General features: G+C 37.6%; 1 protein-coding gene across 10 annotated transcripts in view; it reads right to left on the bottom strand.

The window, feature by feature from the left end:
* Cadps2 (calcium dependent secretion activator 2) overlaps positions 1–17,454 on the bottom strand; it is a 546,589-nt gene extending 529,135 nt beyond the window's left edge. For 3 of the 10 annotated variants that reach the window (XM_074064275.1, XM_074064285.1, XM_074064293.1), the window contains exon 1: positions 16,932–17,383. In XM_074064275.1, coding sequence (XP_073920376.1) covers positions 16,932–17,273 — 342 coding nt within the window. In that variant the 5' untranslated portion in view covers positions 17,274–17,383. Of the gene's footprint in view, positions 1–16,931 lie in introns of all 10 variants that reach the window. The other 7 variants (XM_074064259.1, XM_074064266.1, XM_074064310.1 and 4 more) reach the window with 6 other exon arrangements.
* Between the last annotated feature and the right edge of the window lie 1,493 nt (positions 17,455–18,947).

Below are 18,947 nucleotides of genomic sequence, written 5' to 3'. Positions count from 1 at the left end.
CAGAAAACACAACACACACTCTTTTTACAAAGGTACATGTAAAAATGTTCAAACAGAATGAGAGGATTACAGAGAACAGTGACTCTGATTCAAAAGAGTTATGCATAGAAAATGACAACTCTCAGCCCTCTTCAGATTAGAGGTAGCCAGAACATGTCGGCCAGAAGGACATGTCTAGGGCTGGAGAGGGGGGGATACAAAAATAGAATGATTACTGATATCCTTTGGAACAGTGATTCCCAAACCCAATCAGATACACATCCATATCCTGATATCCTCCCTCAGCAGTCCAAATCCATTCTCCACCATAGTATGTGCCTCCAGAGCCTAATGAATTATAACTACTGAGCATGTGTAGTTGTCAGCTTCTCTTTGGGTTTCCCTTTTAGTGAAGTACCAGTACAGAATCAGAGGGAGGGACAAGAAAGATGGAGATATTTATTTTCTTGGCTCTGTCCCTTCCACACAGTGACTGAATTCTTCCCTAGAGCCTCCAACTCTATCACTCAGTCTCTCTCCCATGGTGGCAGCTCTCACTTATTCTGGCCACAGCTCCTTCCATTTGCTGTTACCCCTAAGCATAGTCATGGCCTCCCTCCATAGTTAATCCCTGATAGCTTCACTATCATTAATGGGTATCCTAAATCTTGCCCAGCTCTGTTTTTTGTGAATTGTCACTTGGAGCATGACAGTTATTTCCTGCTGCATCTTAATTCATAAGCTCCTCCTTTAAAAAAAATAGATAAATGATAACACTTTTTGTTATCCAGAAATGAATCTGTAGCTAATTTGTATTATCTGCATATTTTTTAAAATGTAAATAAACAATCCTAGTTAGAATAGAAATAATAAAATAGCATGTATTTCAGTAAGGAAATGCTTACACATAATGTCTAGAAGAAAAGTGTTTACACATAGAAGTTGGTACATACACCGACTTTTAAATGAAGAAGTCTGAGTTTAGGGAAGTTAGGCAATGTTTTACTGAATGCTGTCAGCGCTACTCTTTATTTTTGACATTTTGAAATAAGGGCTAAATAGACTTTGTATATGCCTATAAAATCAAGGAGAATGTGACAACTGAAAATGAAAGTTGACACAAGCATCCTGAATTGGGAAAACAAAGATCACAAGCATCATGGCTGTTGGTGACATTATTTTCCAAAATAGTGAGCAACTCTCAAGAAAATTCCCAGCAAAATAAAGTTCAGTCTTCTCTCAATATACTTGGGAGTTGCTTGTAAATCTAAAAAATGCGATATAGTAAAGTAAAATGAATGATACTCTGCACTTTATAAAGAGTTATACTCTAGTCCCAATTAATTATAAGTTTTTACCACAATATATATTAAATGGGATAATGAAATACCATTTAGTATGAAGTACAATTCTTCGTTATGCTCAAGATTTCCTTTGACCTACCCACAAAGTATCAGGAGCAACACCTAATCATTGAGAAGACCAAAAAACGCCCCCACCATTTTTTCTTAAATGTCTGCTAGGGACTATTACCATCCCCACTAAGAACCACTGACTTATACTTTGGAAAAACTTAAAGAGGCAATGATGGGAGACAAAACAGGAAAGAAAATGCAAGTAAGACTATATCAAAATTAAAGGAAAAGAAATGCAACCAAAGCATACCTCTATCTTAACAATGTAAATTCCATAAAAGGGGTATATTACTTAAATTATAAAGGCGATTATAATTAGGATATGTATATGGCAGTGATCAACTATAACAAATACCTAAAATTAAGTAAACCCATTGAAACATGATAGACAGTCACTTCTCTCTCACATTTAAGACTGAGCTGGGTATTATCACTTCTCTGAAAAGCTGTCAGGATCCCAGGGTCCTTCTAATTTCTTGTTCTACTATCTTTATTAAGCAACAACAATTAACTTCTCTAAATGACAGGAGTAACTTCCAATTCTCTGACAGTGATATTCCACTCAGTAGAAAAAAGGAAAATCAGAGAAAACAGGTTCCCCTTTCAGGGACAAGCCTATAGGTTTGTGCACATGACTTCCCTTCATACCCTACTAATCGGAACTTAGTCTCTGGGATATATCTAACTGTAAGAAGAGCTGGGAAAAATCTGAGATCCTGACTGACCCTAAACTTGTTACTAACACATCTGGGATAATAATTTAAGACACATACTTACTCCTAATCTAGCAAGAATCACTTTCCACTATTCTCAAAGAAATCTCAGCAGTCTCTAGCCTATCTTCCAAATTCTGTAAAAACAAAGGCATTGCACCTCTACAGTTTCTCAGGAATACTGACCATATGGGATCCTAGTTCTGTTTTCATGTGGGAGAAATAACAAAGTTGGGATATATTCTTGACCCACATTCTCTATGGACAATCATACTCAGTCCCATTGCTCATGAAAGGGACAGATAAGATGAGAAATGTAGTCTTCAGACAGACAGTCAAGATCCAATTACAAATTCTATTGCTTAAAGAAGGGAAATTCATAATGGAAGTCAATTAGCAGAAACCAGTAATTGTAAATAACCATACTGCAAGAAGAAGAAAGGGAGGCCTTGTGTAAGTGACCTAATTCCCCATCCTCTCCCCTCTACAGGAAGTAACAACTAAACCCTAAGAAGAAAGGAGAAAAGTGATGTAGACCTCTTATTTTGATTTACTTAAGTATTTTCTAAAAGAATAAAACACATTAGCAGTCAGGAATTAAATTAAAATGGGAAGGCGAGGAGGAGGAGACTTTTCTGCTATGAATTCTTCAAGGCTCAGACTTTCAACCACTGGAGTATATTTATTATTTTAACAAAATAGCTTAAATATTTTAGCCATGTTAATGTACAAAATAGCAGAGTTTTGCCCTATTGTTCATTACAATACATACTTAGTTAAATAATGTTGAGTAAATACCCTGCCTACATCCCACATCACCTCTTAGGCTACCACCCTATTCAGATACAAACTACTGCCAAAGCTTACATGTTCTTCCTGCCTCTACTCTTGTCCACTAAAGGGTATGAGTTAAATTTCATGCAAATGGAATTGTGCCATAGAGTGACACTGTTCATTCTCAGATCAGACAAAAAGATCATTTTAGAATGATCTGACCTGTTCAAAACCTTCCAATGGCTTACCATCACACTTAAATTCTAAGTTCTAAAGAACTTACAAATGCTAGCCATATGTACTCCATCCCAGCCATCCTAAATCTCTTTGCTATTCTTTATAAGAAAAACATATTTATTCTACCTTAGTACATTTTGCACTTGGTGTTAGTACCATCTTGGATCCTCTTCCCCCATTCCTTCCATTTCCAAGTAGCTCAATCCTTCACTTAATTCAAGTTCTGATCAATAGCTACTTGCTCCTCTGTGAGGCTCTGCCTGACCATCCTATCTAAAATAGCTATTGATGCCAACCCTCCCAGTCACTCTCCCTTGTTGGAGGTGTATACTCTTGTCATGTTTTTTGAGTGTTCATCTCCTCTACTAGAGTATCAGTACCTATACTCAGTGCCTAAAACAATGCTTACCACATCACAGCTATTCAAATATTCCCTCTATATTTTATGCCTTACAAAGAAAAGTATTTTTTCAATGAAAATTAAAAATTTTCAAGATGAGACTTTTTGAAATCTATCCCATGCCAGGCACTGTGCTAGGTACTTTTCAGAAATTATGTCACATTACCTTTGTAGCATCTTGCTAAGCTAAAATATATTGCACCCTGGTTTCATCGCAGGTTTTAATGGTATTCCAGCATTTGCATAAATTCTTTAATTTTAAAATTCACAATCGAAATGAAAACTAAACTTAATAAGTAGATACTTAATGTCAAAGGTCTGCTCTTGGCATCATACTTCATGATTTTTGTTTCAATTATACTACATTTGAAACCTATGTTTATCATTAATTTGTAATTCTCTTTTATGAAACAAAAGCACAACACATACACATGTAGATACATATATTTTTATCTATATAGTTTTCCAAAACAAGTCTATACAAAGAGCAACACTGCTGAAGCTTAATTGTTGAGTGGCAAAGCTACTAAGTGAAAACTCAAGCTGTTCATCAGCTAAAGTAAGACTGAATCTGGCATAAAAAATAGTACAATTTAGTAATGTAAATATATGAAAAAGTGGACTGTGAAATTGAACTGAACCTAAATGAGCTGCTAGAGTCACCAATGTTGAGGTCATCTCCTTATCATGATATCCAAATAACATCTTCAATCCCCATTTTACCTGACCTCTCAGCACTGTTTTCTACTCCCTTTGTTAAACAGCTATTTCCTCAATGTCTGTGGCACAGACCATTCTAGTTTTCTTCTTTTATATCAAGCTGTTCACACACCATTTCCTTTTTCATTTCAGTCTTTTCTCCTGTCTTAAATCCTGAAGTTCTTTAAGGCCAGTCACTAAAGTCTTCTTGCTAGAGTGTCTTTCCTTATACCACCTCATTCAAGGCCATAACTTCCATTATCATCCATATGACAACTCTCAAGTTTAATTCTGTGTCCAAATCTCTCCCTTGAGTATCGATGGACTTTTTAATGGGCCACAGACTCAATAAGTCACCTGTTAGATGTCAACTACTTATATTAAAATCTGTATTGGATTACATTGTATATCACCACATCAATTATCTTTTTTTTTTCTTTTAATAGTACTGGGGTTTAGAACTCAGGCCTCATGCTTGCTAGGCAGGCACTCTACCACTTTAGTCACTCCACCAGTCCCAATTATCTCTTATATAGTTACAAAGAGATAAAAAGAAAAATCAAGTTGAAACCCTGGGATTCCAAGACTTGATCAAGCTTATGGTATTACTGCAGTCAGTTCTTATGGTATTTTACACTTGAATCACATAACTTTAATTCTTCATAATTACTTGGACATTTTGGGCTCCCTGTCATTTCATAGGTATGCTGTTCTAAAACAATGACCTTCATTATAAATAAAAAAGAAGTTTTATTTCTTCAGAGGAATCTTTACATAGAAGTTTCTTATGTAAAACATGTGAAAGTAGACTTGCCCTAGTTGAAGCAGGAATGGGATATTAAGAATGGGCTTTATCTCAATCTCCCTACTTACTACTTATCAAAAATACATGAAATCCCTGTGATTAATAACAGCTTCACACATGTAGGCTAGAAATGTCTTGTTACATTTCAGAAATCTTTCACATGATATTCAGCATTTTTAAAGCCTTTCTAGCTGAAGCACTATTTTGAGATTTAGATTTTTTTGCAGAGAACCAAATTAAGACTCGTTTCTTCAAATAAAATTTGGAATATATTCCCCTACATTTGAAGTAGTAAGAATGTAGTTTTCAAGGTAGCAGAATATTTTCCCCACCCTCTACATAAAAAAAAATTATGCACAACCAGAAATACACTTTTTTTTAAAAAAGGGCAACAGTAGTGGAAACCAAAGATAACCCAATTTCCAAAGGAATGTTTGTAGCCTCTTAAAACACATATGTTTTGCCCTTACAATCAAAACAATAAGCACAACCATGAGTAAGAGGAAAGCTTATATTGTGTTACACTATCCATCCACAGCTCCCAGATGACAGGGCTGAAATGCCTTAACACACAGGCAGCCAAATTCCCATTCCCTTTGAGGATGATCTTTGGAGAAATCATATGCCTGGCACTTACTTTATATTTAAAAACCAACACTGGTCATGCTAAAGGGAGGTCACACATGAGAAGGAGGGTAAAACACAGAAGTTAAAAAGGTGAATATGGTTGATATAAATCCTATATAAGAATGAATACAGAAATTTTAACGCTGTTGAAATCACCACAAGAAGAGGACTAATGTAAAAAGAAGAAAAACAGAGGAGATGAACCAATTTGGGTTATAATACATATATATATATATATATATATATATATATATATGGAAATGTCACAATGAAACACCCTATACAGCAATCTTAAACAAACAATCTTTTTATAAAAACAGGAAAGCAAAATAGGTTCTGTGTATGTGGGAGGGAAGAGGATGGTACCAGTGGGAGGGGGCCGGATATAAGGAAAAAGTATAGGAGGTAAATAGGAAGGAAATTATATACTCATGCATATAAACGGAAAAACGAGACTTGTTGAAACTAGTCCAGGAATGGAAGGAGGGGCATAAAGGAGAATGATGGAAGGGAATCTATTCAACAATATATTTTAAGAACTTTTTAAATGTCACAATGTACTCCTAGTACAACAATAATAAAAAATAAAGAAAATTAAAATAAAACAAAATTTATAGTTCGTATAGCAAGGGACAAAACAAAATTCAAGGAAAACAGGAAAGAGTAAACAAAATGGAAAGCAATAAAATCTAACTTCTGTTATGTGTAATAAAATGTCTCAACTCCTTTATTAAAGCAAAGATTAGGCAAAAAAATAGTTACATAAAATAATTTTGCTGCTCAGGCCAGTCATGATGGTGCACACACAGTAGTAATCCCAACTACTGGAAAGTTGGAGGTAGGAGGATCAAAATCCAAGGTCAGATAGGCAAAAGCACCAGACTCTATCTGAAAAAAAGGGCTGGGACATACCTTAAGTGATAGACTACAAAGTCCTGAGTTCAAATTCCAGTAAGGTCAAAAATGAATAAATAAATTTAATAATTTTGCTCACTACAAAATAATCCAGAAATACGTTTATCCACACATGTACTCATGCAGATATATATTCACATTACATATATATGTATATATAGGTGAATATGAGTATGTACATAATATGGGAACTTATTGATATCTCTGATATACCCCCAAAAAAGTAGTTTCGATGTTAATTCTGAATAAAATCCTGGTCCAATGAGCACATTAAATGCATCAAAGGAAGTTATTTTCACTAATATAATTATATACTTATGAATCTGTGCACTATTAATTGTCTACCATCAAAATTTATGAAATAAATATAGCTAGAAATGCAAAGTAAATTAACAATACACAATTTAATGACAGATAAAACCAAAATAAGACCAAAATGACTACTATAATAATTCTATCTACTGGATATACAGCAAACTTTTTATTCAAAGTCAGAAAGCATACTAACTTATGATGGACAATTTTAAGCTTGCTGTATGCTATAATGCTAAGAATAAAAATAAACCACATTCTCTATCAACATAAGATTAAAAATCTATTACTGAAGAGAAATCAAATCCTTCAGGCATTGAATTTTTTAATTATTCTTCTGATTTACTATCCGGTTCAAGGGAAAAAAGAAAATCTGAAATAAGATTAAAATTTTAAATAAAAATAAGTTTTCCTAATATAACAAGTGGAATAGAATCAGACTGAACATAGAGGTAAATTCATAGCTTTTATATTTTCATTATCTTATCACAAAGGAGAAAACAAAGAAAGCACCCTAACTGAGAAGCAAGTGAAAGAACCACTCCATTTCCTCGTCCCTCAGAAACAAACATGTAAGTTACTGATTGATTTATGAAACAGAATTTATAAAATTAGCAGATATATTTTACAAAAGGATCTGGCAAATCTAATCAAATTTTTTAAAATGAGACTATAATTGAAAGACTTATAATCAACCTAAAAGATATTGATAAAATAATTGAAAAATAAGCTCAACTATATTAATACACTTGAAAATCTAGAAATGACCAATTTTCTGAAATCATACAATTATGTTTGAATCTGTAGGAAGGAGGAATTCTAGTAGGCTAAAAGAAAAATCTAAACTAGGTTCTGAATATAGGTAATTTAAATTCTTTCAAAACTCCAACTATCAGACACAAAAAAAAGTTTAAATTTTTTTAAAAATCCAAATATCAGGTACTTTACATACTAAAGTAATGAAACTATTCCGGAATATAGATGAAAGGTAGAATAATTCTCATAAAATGCCATCATTTCTTAAAACTAAACCTGTGACAGTGCAAGTCCAAAATGGAATATAACAGACCTTTCTCTTATGAATATAGATATAAAAGTATGGGAAAAATCAAAGGTGTACAAAGACAGTCATACTCAGATAAAAACGTTAAGTGAAGTAAGCCAGGATCAGAAACACAAAAGTCGCATGTTTTCTCTCACATGTAGAAGATAGGTCCAGAGATAAACATGTACACAAAAACAAGCATGATCACATACAAACTCAGATGTAGAACTTTGCAACAGCGGAACTACTCTACGGAACTTGGGGAAAGAAGGATAGGAAAAGAGAATGATAAAGCACAAGTAAAATAGCATAACATAAGATGCGAAGGTAGAGAATATAAGGATGTGTATTGAAAGCTGTTGAAAAATGGGATGGGAGGTAAAAAGGTAAGAGAGTATAATGGAAGGGGTTGAACAGACCAAAGTAAAGGACACCCACTGTGGGCATACATTGAGACACCCCTTTGAACATCAACTTAAATATTAATAACAAAAACTAGGACTGTAAAATAGGTGCACTGGGGGGAAGGGGGTAACAGGAGATTAAGGTGATGGTATATGACAGATGGACTTCATAAACCTACATGAAGCAGAACTAAGAAACCTCTTGCAATTGCTTTAAGTAGGGTGGGGAGGAGGTTGAGAGGGCAGACAATGGGGGCATTGTAAATAATGTATAACACGTCTAATCAGAATTGTCACTATGAAACCCTCTGTATAATAAATATATCCTAATAAAAAACTTTTTTTAAATGTAAATATAGTTCAATAACAGGGAACTTAATAGTCTGACGCATCAGCAAAACAAAATTAGGCAATTAATGATCTTAACTGAAGGAAAAGGAATTTCATAACATTCAACATCAATTCCTTATGGCTTAATAAAAATAACAGGGTAATTACTTAAACAAGAAAGAGTATCTATCCTAAAATCCTAAACAATAATTCAATGGTGAGTACCAGAAAGCATTCTGCAGTAAGGTTTAGATGACGGCAAGTGTACTGGAAACAGGTGCGAATGGGGTTCAGGGCATTCAAATGAGTATAGTGATACGTAAAACAGCTCCTGGATAGGGCCAGACAAGAGCCATCCACCTGTCTAGAAAACCAAGAAGACTAATACTAAACAAATTAACTGTGTACCATCAACATGGCCAGTTGTAAAAAATTAGAGTTTTCCATGTATGCATAGGACACATTATAGAAAAAGATTGGCCATACAAACAATAAAATACTCAAAAATAACCTTGATTATACAAGGTATCTATAAAGTGAAAACTACAATAAAATACAGAAACATAGTAAGCTTGACTCAGAGATATTCTGTCCCCCAAAGATTGAGTACAGTAAAAATAACAATTTCCCAAACAGGCTTAATTAAATTGACAACTAAAAAATTTTAAATGCAGTATACGCATGTCGTGGACACTCTTTAAATATATTACCCCCATCATCTCATTTAACCGCAAGAAGAATTCTATGACATCATTCTATGCATTTAACAAATCGAGCCCCCAGGGCTCAGAGAGATGAGCTGTGGTCACGCAGTGAACGAGGACCAGGGAAGAAAGTAGTCCAGCATATATGCTGAAGAGAGAAAGAAAGGAAGTATGGTGAAAGGAAGGAATTTTTGACAGAAGAGGTAAGAAACTCCATCAGAAATTTAAACATTTGGTAAAGTTATCATCAATTAAATTTCATGGTACTGTCAATAGTGGTTAAAAAAAAAAAAAACCTAGCTAAAACAAGGTTAAACTGGATTACCTAAATGACTTAAAGGCTATTTTTGCCAACCTAATAGCTGAGATAATAGATCCTTGAACACTGGATAAGTAACTCACATACTAGGAGCTCAATAAATTGTTAACAAATCAATTAAGAACAATTAATATAATTAATCTGGCCTTAAAGCTTAGTAATGAAAACAGATCTTAGTCAGAAATTCAGCTGTGACAACTGCTCACTATTCATGGGAAAAAGAAAATTCAGCTCCTTACCTCTATCTTTCATTCCAGATGGGTAATTAAGAGCATAAATGAGAAAGAAGTTATTAATGAAAAGATCAGTGAAAGTGTATGAAGAAGCAATCTGAAAGGCAGAGGACAGAAACACTCTCCACAAAGGAACAACACATGGATTATCTATTAGTAAGAAAAACCAAAATCTCAATAGAAAATGAGAAAGGATATAGGAAAACACACACACACGCACAAATTCATTCTCACAGTCTTTCGGAAACGAGCAAATTTAATATCTCTGCTATTAGACTGGCAAAAATAGCCTTTAAATCATTCAGACCCTTTGCCCCAGTAACATTCCCATTGCAAAAATTCATCACCAACTCGAAGGTTATAAAAAAAATGTTCACAAAGTTGTATAATCTCTAAAAGCAAAGCAGATAATCAGTGATGCTTTCGAAAGGAGGAGGCCTACAAATGCAAATCATGAGTAACCAGTTATTTCAAGTTGAGGAAAACAGAGGCTTTTCCTTACTGTCTACCTAAAGAACATCAGAATTTTGAAGATGATAGGAAAATACCAAGACTCTCTTGGATAAGCCTTTCTTTAAATAGTTTTTAGATTTTACTTAATATGACAATTACTTGAGAATGCCTTCTACCATCTACTTTTTGACAAACTTACATGCATTACCACTGCATACACGAAGGGACCATTCTGCCCACAAAAGCTCCTGTAAGACTTGCTGTCAGCTCCAACTTTGAGAGTTCACTATGTCCTCTTTCTCAGTTTAGTTTGGGGTGGACAGCAATATTCATGCTTACCCTCATCCAATACTTATTTGATGTCACTGATGTAATGATCGATCCACAGTTTTATAATGACTAAATTACAACTGCCAGTGTAATTTAATAGCCTCCGGCATATCACCTAATTAAGGATCTTTTAAAAGTCTAAATAAATATGCACTGGCTTTCCCACTGGACTAACTCAAGGAATTCTATATTATTTAGATCTCCTTTTTTCTCAATGCTTAGAATATAGCTGCTACCTTTTCCTTAATACAGAATACCCATTTAATTACTCAATAGTCTCACTCATTATTGTAAATACTTTCACTTTGCCTAGGTGAAAATAAGCTATTTTCCTGTAGCTTCTCTCTAGAACAGTTCTTAACCTTGGCTGGACAGTGCAATTACATGGGAAATTTCAAAACTACACCTCCAGAGACTGATTTAATTAGCCTGGAGTATAACCTGGAAAATGGGAGTTTTAAATGTTCTCCAGGTAATTCTAATGTGTAGTCAAAGATAAGAAGCATATATTTTTCTTGAGAAATTATATTTTAAAAACACCTTTAGGTAACCTCACTACAGTGATCATAAAATGTTAGAGGTTTTGGACAATTCCACAGCTTGATGCTTGAATGCTCTTCAAACTCAGGGAATATGTCATTTGTCCCATTGACGTGTCTGTTTACAACCATAAGGTCTTTACCTGCCTAAAAACTGAAAAAGCATTGTAAGTATGCAATCCACCTCTTATTTTCCAATCAAAAAAGGTCTCAATTAATTTGAACCACATATAAAGTAGCACAATTAACTCAAAAGTGGTCTGTCTCATAGCAAATGATAACAGGTAGGAATTTTCCATTCAGAATTCCCATACTTCATAATCTGGCAGTCAGCTGTCTCAATTTTGCCTTGCAAGTCTTTAATAGCCTTACAAACTGAGTTGTTTGTGAGAGTACAAATAAGTGAAGCTGTTTCCATTAAAAACAAAACAAAAAAGACACAGCAGAGGGAAAAGACAATTACAATATTTTATTCACTTTATAAGCAATAATCACATATCAAAATAACAGCTGACTTCATTTTTGAAAGAAAGAAGCCAACTCCAATATCACTTAATCCATTTGAGTTCTCATTAGCACAACTTATTCCACCAAATTAAGTGCTGTGGTCTCGGGATACCCCATGAAGGATTAGATGAATCAGCTAAAGCAACAAGCATTTTTCTGAGATATCATTTTAAGTCCAGCCTGTGGTTTTTCTTTAATGTGTGGTTTCTACTCACTTCACAGAGGACAAGGTATTCCCTGTTATTAAAACCAAACAATGTAACCCATCCTGTATTTGCCCCATACTGTACCAAAGCCCAAGGAGCACAAAGAATAAATGATCCTGGCTTCCTAAGACAGTGAATTTTTAAACTACCACCAGGTCTGCTGGTAATCTGCAGGCAAAGGCATACCATGGGGCTTCACAGCTGTTTGTCTCTGGAGTTTGGTAATAACATTGGGAAGGTCTTGTTGAAGTCTTTAGTTCTATACCAACAGATAGTTTCATTTTTGTGTCTTCCCTTAGAAGGACAGGATGAGCTCTTGGAGGCCTCAAAACATCTTTAGTAACACTTGTTTCCACAGAAGCCTGGAAGACTTTTTACTTTGCCTTTACATTATCTTTCCTCTATCCTATACCTTATTAAATTTCTGACACATGAACTAAGCCTTGGATAGTCCTTGTATCCAACTAAGTTTTTATATGCAATGCACCATGCTAAGAACATAGTTCCAGGTGACAGCTGTGTCATAATCCCAAAGGTAGGGCAACATAGTACCAGTGCCTCCACAAGAAAAGTGACTCTCAGTCTTTGCAAATCTCTACCTCATTTTAATAAAGCTGATTCTTTTCCTGAGCTTAGGGATCACCTAAATAGTCAAAAGATTTTTTTAAAAAAGCAGAAAGGACTATATTTTTCTAAAGGAAGATAAAAGTGGTCACAATATTATATAGGTTGAGTGTTCCCTACCTGAAATGCATGGGACCAGAAATTCCAGATTTTTTTTTTAGTAAAGAATATTTGCATGAGAGATATCTTGGGATGGGATCCAAGACTAAACACAAAATTCATTTATGTTTCATATACACTGTATATAAATGCTATGAAGGCAATTTTGTACAATTTTTGTGTGTTTTGACTGTTGCTAGTCAGTTACCCACATCAAAAAGTTTCAGATTTTGGAGCATTTAGGATTTTCACATTAAGGATGCTCTATCTGTACTACAACATTCAGATGAAACATTTGGAGGCAAGACCACTGCATATTATTTCTCTGGAAACTCCCACAATGCATATCAGTTTTCCCTAAGAAATTTCTGCAATATACAATATTATTTGTATACATTTCTCAAACGTGGACTTAACAAGGAAATTACAAAAATTAGGATTACACAAAAATGTTTTTAATAAGACTCAGTTAGCATGATTACAATGGCAAGACACACAAACATGCCAAGAACATGGCATATATAAATCACATGGAAAGTCACTTGCTATCATTTTAATCTTTTTTATTCCTTCTTCATTATTTCTATTTTAAAAATTATTGACTCCTTTTGAATATCTGACTTTTACTAGTAATAAATATGAACAACAACAACAAAAACAGAAATCACTGACCACAAGCCTATAGGCCCTGGGTAACCCAAATATCAGCACTGTCTATCATATGCCCCTTAAATCCAGCTATGTGCTTGTTCTGCCATCTGCGAACACACCTCTATGAGTGAATGTACTTAACTTCTTCTGTGTTGGCTTTAAACTTGTCATAGTCCCCCTACCTTCCAACCACAAAGGACCCCTCTTATTACTTTTTCTTTAAGGTTCTCAATATTTTCCAGAAGTTTGACAAGTGACTACCTTTGTTAAGCACACTTGATTTGCCTGATCTGTTAAGTCTTCATAGCTTCAATATTGATCCCACTCTTAACCAATGACCTAGAGTCATCCAAATATCATAATTATTGCTGTTAATTCTATAATGGCACAAAGGTAATCAAGGAAAATAAATATTGGGTGGGGGGGTCAAGCACCTGAAATCATTTTGTGATGGCTGTTTGTTACTCCATAATCCTACCATGCATGCAGCCCTGGATACATTCACTAAGGCAGTATGACTGCCTTGTACAGGGCTCTGTCACTCTGTCTAGCCCATACACACTCACAGGATTTTCTGTAAGTTATCAACAGTCAATCAGAGGGCCTGACAAGGATAAATTGACCTCTGTTATTCCTCTGACATTAAACCTTCTAGCCAAAAGCAAAGAAAAGTGCATTTTTAGTTAACCAAGTGTTCAATGCTATGAAGCCTTCTGAACTAGTCCATGGATACAACCTCGTACTAGCTCCGCGAACCATTTAAGCCGCATGAAAAAAACAAACAACACTGTGGCTTGGTTCTGGTTCATAAAAAAAAATAAGCAGCTCTAACAGAAAAAGGGATTTAAGAGAAACCTGAGTCCTGGTAAAGCTCTTCTTTCTGTGAATAATTTTCTTCATTTGCAAAATGAACCCTTACAGATCTCAATTTCCAACTCTCTAAGTTCTTAAAGTTGGGAGAAGTCAGTAAGCAGCAATAACATTTCAATGACAACAATTTAAGCTATTAAATCTTTTTACTGGATGTCTCACTACTTGAAGATACAGAATAAAAATATACAATGGATTAGTGATTTTGCAATTATCCCGTTACTTCTTTTATATAAGCCAACTGTATAATTCAAGATTTAAAGTAAGTTTCTGGCATTAATTATTGGCTTGAGCCTCAAATTCACATGAACATAGTTAAAATTCCATTTCATTTTGTCCTAGGAGGAAACCTGACTGCCAAGAATTGCTCCAGCTCCCTCTAGCAAGTAGAATGCTGTTTTAAAAAGAAAAAATGTACAGGAACCTTCTGAATAAGGTAAATGCCTAGATTTTTATAGGGCCTCCTCCTCAATAAAAAAAAATTTCACAAAAGTTCATCTGATGATGTTACATGCTCTGAACATTTAGTAAACAAAAATTTCTAAGCATTCCAAACAATTTATAGAATATATGCAGTGTCTTGCTTCTTGAAGTTTGGAATTATTATGGTAATACCTGGATAAGATTGTATCAGTAGTTTTCTCAGCATGGTGAATGCATCTGGTTGCCAATTCAAATAATTCTAGGGAAACAAACATTCTATTTAAACAGGAGGAGCTGGGGAGATCTGCACCATCTGAACCAAGGGAGAATCTCTTTTATTAACAAAATGCAACAAGTATTAACAGTACAAATTAACTACTAGTAAATAAATTTTTGCAAAAGCATCTTCAAGAATCATATTCCAAATAGAAACAACCTCTTGAGTTTATCAAACATTATTTTCATACTTTAACACACTAAGAAATAAGCAGAAATGAATACGAAAGGTCAAACTACAGACTGGATGACATTCATGTACTCTTCATGGGCTCACACCACAACACAAATATGGAAAAATTATTTATATTTAGTTTAAGAATACTAAATTGGTAGTTGTTTGGCCTATAGAGCTCAGACGATATAATGGGTAACTGCTCGGGGACAGACTCAACACAAGTAACAGATGAGGGCATACAGTATCGTCTAAGAGCAAGTATCAAGCTCACAAAAACAGTGCAAGGCATTGAATTCCTGACCTGAAGAATGGCAGCTTTAATCATGCCAAGTGCTTCGATACTGGGAAATGCTACTCAGACCTATCTCCCTCCTCCAACATGAGGAGTCTGCCATTCTGTTACTTCTGTGAACTCCCTGGAGGGTGGAGTTACCTGAAGTATCTGCGTGGTTAGGAACACCCCAAAAGCCTTTGAAAGAATGAGTGAGTACAAAACAGCTGCTCTGTTTGTGTTTGTTTTAAAAAGTTAGAACACTTAATAGAAGATCTACCCTCTTGGAAAATTTTAAGTATATAATATAGTATTGTTAACTACAGGCAGTTTCATAGGTATATACTTATACCCAAACTCGAGCTGTACCATTAAATACCTCAATCTTTTAAAAGTCAAACCTACTTCAATAAAAAAATAAATAAAAGTTGGGTAAATAGGGATAGGAAGGTATTGGGAAGGATAGGGGGAATGCATTGACTCTGAACTGGTTGTATTTCAAGTCAGAAGGTCTCCAAATTTCTGAAAGAAATGACTCACATGCTGAAGTGACAATTTCAGAAAACAACTAGGATTGTGAGTGGAGGTTTGCCTTGAGCAAACTACAATCTCTCTGGGTCTCCACCTCTTAACACAAACTCAGGGGACTGTTGCAGAATTCTTCAGAACCTTCCAGGTTCAGCGTCCTATTAAAAAGATTTTCTAGACAGTTTCTATTGTAAACACTTACCCAATTAGGGCAATCTACCTTTCTCTACTACAGAACATCAGACCCCCAGGGTTTTAGTTTTAAACTAAAGTTAGCAGACATTTCACCTGACACACGCTCCTTATTGCTTTAGGGAAAGAGCTAAATGCAAAGCATTTGCACCAATCCTTTATTTTTCATCAGTAGTAGGCTTCATTGGGCCGGCCCAGACCAGGAATTACTTACCCATACCCACTCCACAAGGGAGTCCACCTTCTTCAAAAGTTTCTGGATTTGATGTCCTGTTCATATGGCGATACAAGGAAACCCATCAATTTAACTTTGTTTTTTATTCACCAGGGGAAATTTTTAACCCTTCATGCTAGTGGAGATTTCTCTCTAGCTAACAGAAGAAAAGTGTGCAGACTCCATCCACCTGTTTTACCTAACTACACACTCACTTTAACCCATAGCAAAGCCTGGCTCCAGCAGTACTATGCCAGACTATATGGACAGGAATGCACTGCTGCTGTTAGAAATTAAAGTTGATGGGAGTTGCATTCTCAACTCAGCCTGCCCAGGTACAATTACTACAGCAGGGCTGGCACCGTGGGTCGGTCGGTGGGTCTGAGTCTTGGCGATGGTGAAGCTGACAGCTTCTGACAGCTGTGGCCAGAGAGAAGATGTACCGCTGCAACCTCAACAGGGCAGGCTAACGTTTTGACCCCAAAGACTAACAAAAAAAAAAAAAAAAAAAGAAGAAGAAGAAGAAGAAGAAAAGAAAGAAAGAAAAAGAGAGGAAAAAAATCAACGTCCTGCCTTTCGCAGAAGGACGGCAGGCGGGTGCCCCAGAGCTGTCGCAGGAGCCACCCGGGTGACAAGTGGAGGCAGGAGGCGCAACTCACCTTCTGCTGCCTCCGGGCCATGTCAGTGGGCTGCTTGGCGTTGAAGGGGTACGCGATGCACCTCACCACGAAGACGTACAGCTGCAGGCGGATCCTGCGCTCCTGCTCCTCGTCCAGCTGCCTCTCGGACTCGTCTCGCCCCTCGCTCAGCACCGAGGGGCTCGGGCTCACGGGTCTGGCCGCGCCGCCGCCGCCGCCCGAGCGCCCCTGCGCGTCCCGCCGCCCTTCCCGAGCCGGGGCCGGCGGCGCTCGCTGGGAGCCACCAGCCGCCACCAGCACATCGCGGCTTTCCTCCTCCAACCCCTCGTCCGACTCCTCTTCGCTGGAAGACGGGTCCAGCATGGTGCTCGGGGCGCCCCGCCGCCCGGCCCGCGGCCGCCTGGCGCTGCACCCGCGGGTTGGAGGAGACGCGGGGCTGACAGCAGCGGCCGCAGAACGAAAGGGAAACTGGCCAGGGCTTTCCGGACACGTCGAGTTAGACGCTGGAGTGTTTTCCTCGCACCAGAGCGACAGGGGCGGGCGGGAGCCGGGAGGAGGACGCAGAGGGGGGAGAGGGGAAGCCGCCGGGTTTGAATAGGCGGAGTTAGCGTTGGGGGGGAGCCGCGCGCCTCGGGGAGGGCTTGCTCAGCCCCGGCCCGCCACCCCCGGACTACCTTCCGAACCCGCGGCCGAGGCGGAGTGGCCACGGCTCTCCGGCGCAGGTGGGGAACCTGTGGCGCCTAAAACGAGCAACACGTGGAATGGAATGTAGAAGAGCGGGCGCGGGGACGCGGACTACGCGTGCGCGCGCTGCAGCCGCCACCGGCCGGGCCTGGGGACACCTGCGCGCAGTTTGCAAAGGCAGGGATTTGCGGAGCCCAGCAGCCAAGTGAGCGCCCACCTGGAGCACCCATCATCTTTTCTCCCCGAAGCTTCCTGTGGAGGTGGGGGTGGGGAGGACACGAGCGACCGGGACAGAGCAGAGACCCGAACCTGATGGCTCACTGTTGGAACCTGAGTATGGAAAAGTGGAACTGGGCCGCACCCCTCGAGATATTGTTTGAAGTGACTTTGAAAAGTCCCTCGCCCTTCTATGCAGCTGCTGTTAGAAGCTCTCCTGAAGTCCAAATTATCAAAGTCAGGGCACGTACAATAAAAGAAAAAAAAAAAAACCTTACATACATTTTTATACTTGCAAAACAATACTCTCAACTCAAACACAGCTCGATTATTTTCTGGGTTGGGATGCGAGTGACTCAAAACAGGTTGCGAAGTGTAGACATTCAGCAAATACTTGGATGCTCGCCAGGTGTCCAGCCTGTTAGCCTTGGCCAAGCCGAAGGTAGGCTGGGGCCCGCAAGGAACACACGGTCGCTGTCGTTTCTGGCCTCAAGTGGGCGTCTCGTCGCTGCACCTGAAGCCTGCCTTATCTGCACAGATTTCTCAATGCCAGAACCACCTAGCAGTTTCTTTTTGTGATTCTGTCACTTGTGTTTTTAGTCCGGACAGATGGGGAAATAGGCAAAACTATGCATTCAGCCCAAGGTAGAGTGTGCCTGGGCTAGGCTCCCAGGAGCTAATAGAGCTGGGTGGAAGTGGCACGGGACAAATTAACACTCACCAGCTCTCATTACCTCTGTCCCATAGCCAAATAGCTGTTTTAGCTTTTCCAGGTCACTTAAGTAGTTAGATACACAAGACCCAGACTTTTCTTCTGCTTTTAATGACATTCCCCTAAGTTCGGAGATACAAGGAGGCATTTACTCCTAGGGAGTCTTGGATATCTATCAATCCTTAACTGATCCCATAGTAATAAAAGGTCTTTACTAAGGGCCCTGCTGCAAGCTGATGGCCAATGACCAAAAAATAGGAACTCTTTAAAAACTCATGTACTTAAGACAGTGTTTCACTTTTGACAAGATAATAAATGGCAATCATACTCATTTAGGTCCTAATATCTAATGCTTAGCTTCAACATAGGTTATTTATGTAGCACTTTGCACTTTGCAAAGCTCAGTGAAATTATGTGCCTAATGC

Source organism: Castor canadensis, chromosome 2 (genome assembly GCF_047511655.1).
Source record: "Castor canadensis chromosome 2, mCasCan1.hap1v2, whole genome shotgun sequence".
Classification (NCBI taxonomy): Eukaryota; Metazoa; Chordata; class Mammalia; order Rodentia; family Castoridae; genus Castor; species Castor canadensis.
The sequence above is the reverse complement of the archived record's forward strand: the minus strand, read 5'-3'. Positions and strand labels throughout refer to the sequence as shown.